Here is a 924-nt window from a genome sequence, read left to right on the forward strand (position 1 = left end):
CTATGACCATAGCCCATAGCCACGAATCTCTGCAAATCGCTCATTAGAACTGTTCTTGGGTGACGAAAATCGATCGGCATACAACGCGTTGTCTCTGCAAAAGGTGCGATCATATTCTTGCAATCGTGAACACTTCTTCTCTACCCCAATTTGTATAGCATTTTCTTCAAGCTCTCGGGTGTAATGCACGCGCTTCACTCCGGTGCGTACAGTTTGAAGACCGCCTTCAAATCGCTCTGTTTCTCTTCCTCTCCCGCTCCCTCCACTATCTTCACGAAATCCTCCAAACACAGCAGCCCGTCCCCGTCCGAATCCATCAGCGCCACCGCAGCCTCCGCTGATCGAGCCCACGCACTGCCGCAGCTCCTCCGGGCATATTTTGCCGTCGCCGTTTGAATCGAAGTGGTTGAAATCTCGCTCGTATTTCTCCATTGATGATTTAGTGAGATGAGAAATTCAACAAGTTATAAGGTCAAAAATAAGATCGAACTGTAAAGTAGGTTTCAATGTTGGTAAGGCTAGCTAAAAACATTGTGATCTATATATCATGATCAGCAATTGATCAATTGCTTGCATGCATATTATTTATACATCAAGAGAGCCTCGCGATAAAACTAGGGATTTTAAGAAAATTGATATTCTACATCCAAATAGCATTGGCCTTGATAAATGATAAGCAAAGGTTTGAGCTTTCCTTGGATATTGAGTCTCATAACTTGATCAGATCCACCAACAAATTTACTCCCTACGAAGATAGCGGGAACGCTGGGGTTGCACCCTAATCCAACCAATGCCTTCTCCATTTCTACTCCATTTGAGGCTGAGGCACCATTCAGAATCAGAATCACATGTGCGCACGTGTTCTAGACGTTGTTGGTTCCGAGATTGCAAATGGAGACGAATTAATATGACAGCTCTTGTAAA

The 924-nt window shown here is 44.3% G+C and overlaps 1 protein-coding gene across 1 annotated transcript; it reads right to left on the minus strand.

Annotated features, from left to right (window-relative positions):
* Positions 1–492, minus strand: LOC131021157 (uncharacterized). The gene has a single exon (XM_057950248.1). It carries the CDS (start codon positions 430–432, stop codon positions 1–3), a length of 432 nt encoding a protein of 143 aa, XP_057806231.1. The 5' UTR covers positions 433–492.
* Between the last annotated feature and the right edge of the window lie 432 nt (positions 493–924).

This window comes from Salvia miltiorrhiza, chromosome 4 (assembly GCF_028751815.1).
Source record: "Salvia miltiorrhiza cultivar Shanhuang (shh) chromosome 4, IMPLAD_Smil_shh, whole genome shotgun sequence".
In the NCBI taxonomy this organism is placed as follows: Eukaryota; Viridiplantae; Streptophyta; class Magnoliopsida; order Lamiales; family Lamiaceae; genus Salvia; species Salvia miltiorrhiza.

Bases quoted from the DNA above. Each gene is read 5' to 3' on its own strand.
- LOC131021157 (XM_057950248.1), bottom strand. From the start codon at position 432: ATGGAGAAATACGAGCGAGATTTCAACCACTTCGATTCAAACGGCGAC.